At 53.2% G+C, this 2,650-nt stretch overlaps 1 protein-coding gene across 1 annotated transcript; it reads left to right on the forward strand.

The window, feature by feature from the left end:
• The first annotated feature begins 349 nt into the window (after nucleotides 1–349).
• LOC136388077 (lysine-specific demethylase 4D-like) lies at nucleotides 350–2,308 on the forward strand. The gene is given in 1 exon segment (XM_066360104.1): nucleotides 350–2,308. A coding segment is annotated over 1 exon segment (1,956 nt). The 5' UTR covers nucleotides 350–352.
• Nucleotides 2,309–2,650: the final 342 nt, after the last annotated feature.

Below are 2,650 nucleotides of genomic sequence, written 5' to 3' on the forward strand. Positions count from 1 at the left end.
AAGCCTGTGAATCAGGAGAAGGCTCAGAGACACCAACACCCCAACAGAGGAACCTCCCAGAGCTGCAGGCTGAGCCAGGACATGGCTCAAAGTGAGCTCCACTGAGAACTACTCCATTTCCTTCAGGCACAAAATGCTGACCAGAGTGTAGTCCCACTGGTGCATCTGCAAGCCTGGAAGAGGCTTAATTGTTAAACACTCAAGTCTGAGTTACTGCCTCAAGGATATACAAAAAAAAATTGTTTTTAAAATAATTTGAACAGTTGATTATGCAAAACTCTTTTTAAAGAGTAGAGAAGACGTACCTAAAACATACCCAAGAACCTGGGAGACAGGTGCTTATATTACAGCCATGAAGTCTAAGCACTGTCTTACTCAGAACCCAAGTTATACAATCATGACTTTTCACCCAACCATGGAAGAATTTAAAGATTTCAACAAATATATTGATTACATAGAATCCCAAGGTGCCCACCGAGCTGGTCTGGCTAAGATAATTCCGCCCAAGGAATGGAAAGCCAGACAGACCTATGATGATATCAATGACATCTTAATAGCCACTCCTCTCCAGCAGGTGGCCCATGGCCGAGCAGGCGTGTTTATTCAATACCACAAGAGGAAGAAAGCCATGACTGTGGGGGAGTACCGCCACCTGGCAAACAGTGGAAAATACCGCACTCCACCACACTTGGATTTTGAGGATTTGGAGCGAAAATATTGGAAAATCCGGCTCAACCATTCACCCATCTATGGCGCTAACATCAGTAGCTCCTTATTTGATGTAAACACTAAAGAGTGGAACCTTGGCCACTTGGGAACCATTCAGGACCTGCTGGAGCAGGAGTGTGGACTTGTCATCGAAGGCGTCAACACACCATACCTGTACTTTGGCATGTGGAAGACCACCTTCGCTTGGCACACGGAAGACATGGACCTTTACAGAATCAACTACCTGCACTTCGGGGAGCCCAAAACCTGGTACGCAGTGCCCCCAGAGCACGGCTAGCGCCTGGAACGCCTGGCCAGGGAGCTGTTCCCAGGCAGCGCTCGGGGCTGTGAGGCCTTCCTGCGGCACAAGGTGGCTCTCATCTCGCCCACTGTGCTCAGGGAGAACGGGATCCCCTTCAGTCGCATCACTCAGGAGGCCGGAGAGTTCATGGTGACGTTTCCCTATGGCTACCACGCTGGCTTCAACCATGGCTTCAACTGTGCGGAGGCCATCAACTTTGCCACCCTGCGATGGATCGACTATGGCAAAGTGGCCTCTCGGTGCAGCTGCGGGGAAGCCAGGGTCAACTTTTCCATGGACGCCTTTGTGCGCATCCTGCAGCCCGAGCGCTACGAGCAGTGGAAACGCGGGCAGGACCGGACTGTTGTGGACCACGTGGAACCCACGGCGCCGGACAGCCGGGAGCTGAGCACCTGGAGGGCGGGCCGGTCCGCGAGGAGAGCTGCGCTGGGTCTGAGGTACCTCCCGCCCCGGCGGTTCCCGCGCAGCCCTAGGCCGGGGGGCACGGGCAGTGGGCCCCGACGCCGCGCCCCTGTGCGCCAGGCGTCCGTGCGCCCCTCGCCAGCCCGGGGCGCTGCTTCTGCCGCCCAGGCCAGAGCTGCTGCCTCCCGCTGCTCCTCGAAACCCGAGCCATCCTTGCCGCCAACCCCGGGTCCCTCTGCCCGGGATCTCCAGCCAACTGGCAAGTGTGTTCGTGGTCGTCGTCCCCGGGAACAGGGAACTCAAGAGTCAACAGTTCAGGCTCCAGCGAAGAGGCGCCGCTCAGTGGACACGGCGCGCATATCCCGGGACTCCGAAGCCTGGCCTGTTGTTGGACTCTCGTTAGACAATCCTGCAGTACTCAGCCCTGGGTCCTTTCATCCTGTGGAGGCTTTAGGTTGCTGTTGTGCCCCTGATCTTCAACCCTTGGGGCCCCCATTAGATCCCAATGAACCGATGCACCATGGCCCGTGCCTGCTATCTCTGGACAGTATTACAGCCAATCTTCCTGACAGCGTCCCGCTAACTCCTCCCAACGTCTTTGGGACTGTGAGATCGTTGCAGGCAAACACTGCTGGAAACTGTAAGTTCCCTGTGAACATTTCTGATGTTTTAAGGATGGATCATTCTTATGCCTCTATGGCCCTAACCTGGTTGCAGTTGCCAAAATTTCTAGGACCCCCTAATACTGATCCCCTGGGGCTAAAGCTAGAGACAGCTGCATCTCTTGAGTCCTGGAACATGTTCACCACCAGTGGATGGTCTTTGGTCTTTGAGCCTATCACTGATGAAGAAATTGCCGAATATGGTTGTATCTGACCCTCAGCCCTGGGAACCACCCAGAACTTCCCAGCCAAGCAATAATCTGGCTGGATCTATTTCCAAGTCAAGATGCTTTATGTCCTAGAAATGATATATTTCTTAAGGTGCCAGATGTTTCTACTACTATGACAACCAGGGCTACTAGTCACCACAGAAGTGGATGGACCTCCTCCATCAGCCCATTCCTGAACATCGATGGGCCTTTGGTCTCTGTGTTGTCCTAAGTGTCATGGACACTGCTTGTTTTGATATGACCTTCAGGATATGAGCTCCTCTGCTTTGGTATGCCTTGATAAGGAGAAAATTCTGATATGTTCTAGATTAAATTATAGCAGGAAG

The sequence above is a fragment of the Saccopteryx leptura genome, chromosome 1 (assembly GCF_036850995.1).
Source record: "Saccopteryx leptura isolate mSacLep1 chromosome 1, mSacLep1_pri_phased_curated, whole genome shotgun sequence".
Lineage (NCBI taxonomy): Eukaryota > Metazoa > Chordata > Mammalia > Chiroptera > Emballonuridae > Saccopteryx > Saccopteryx leptura.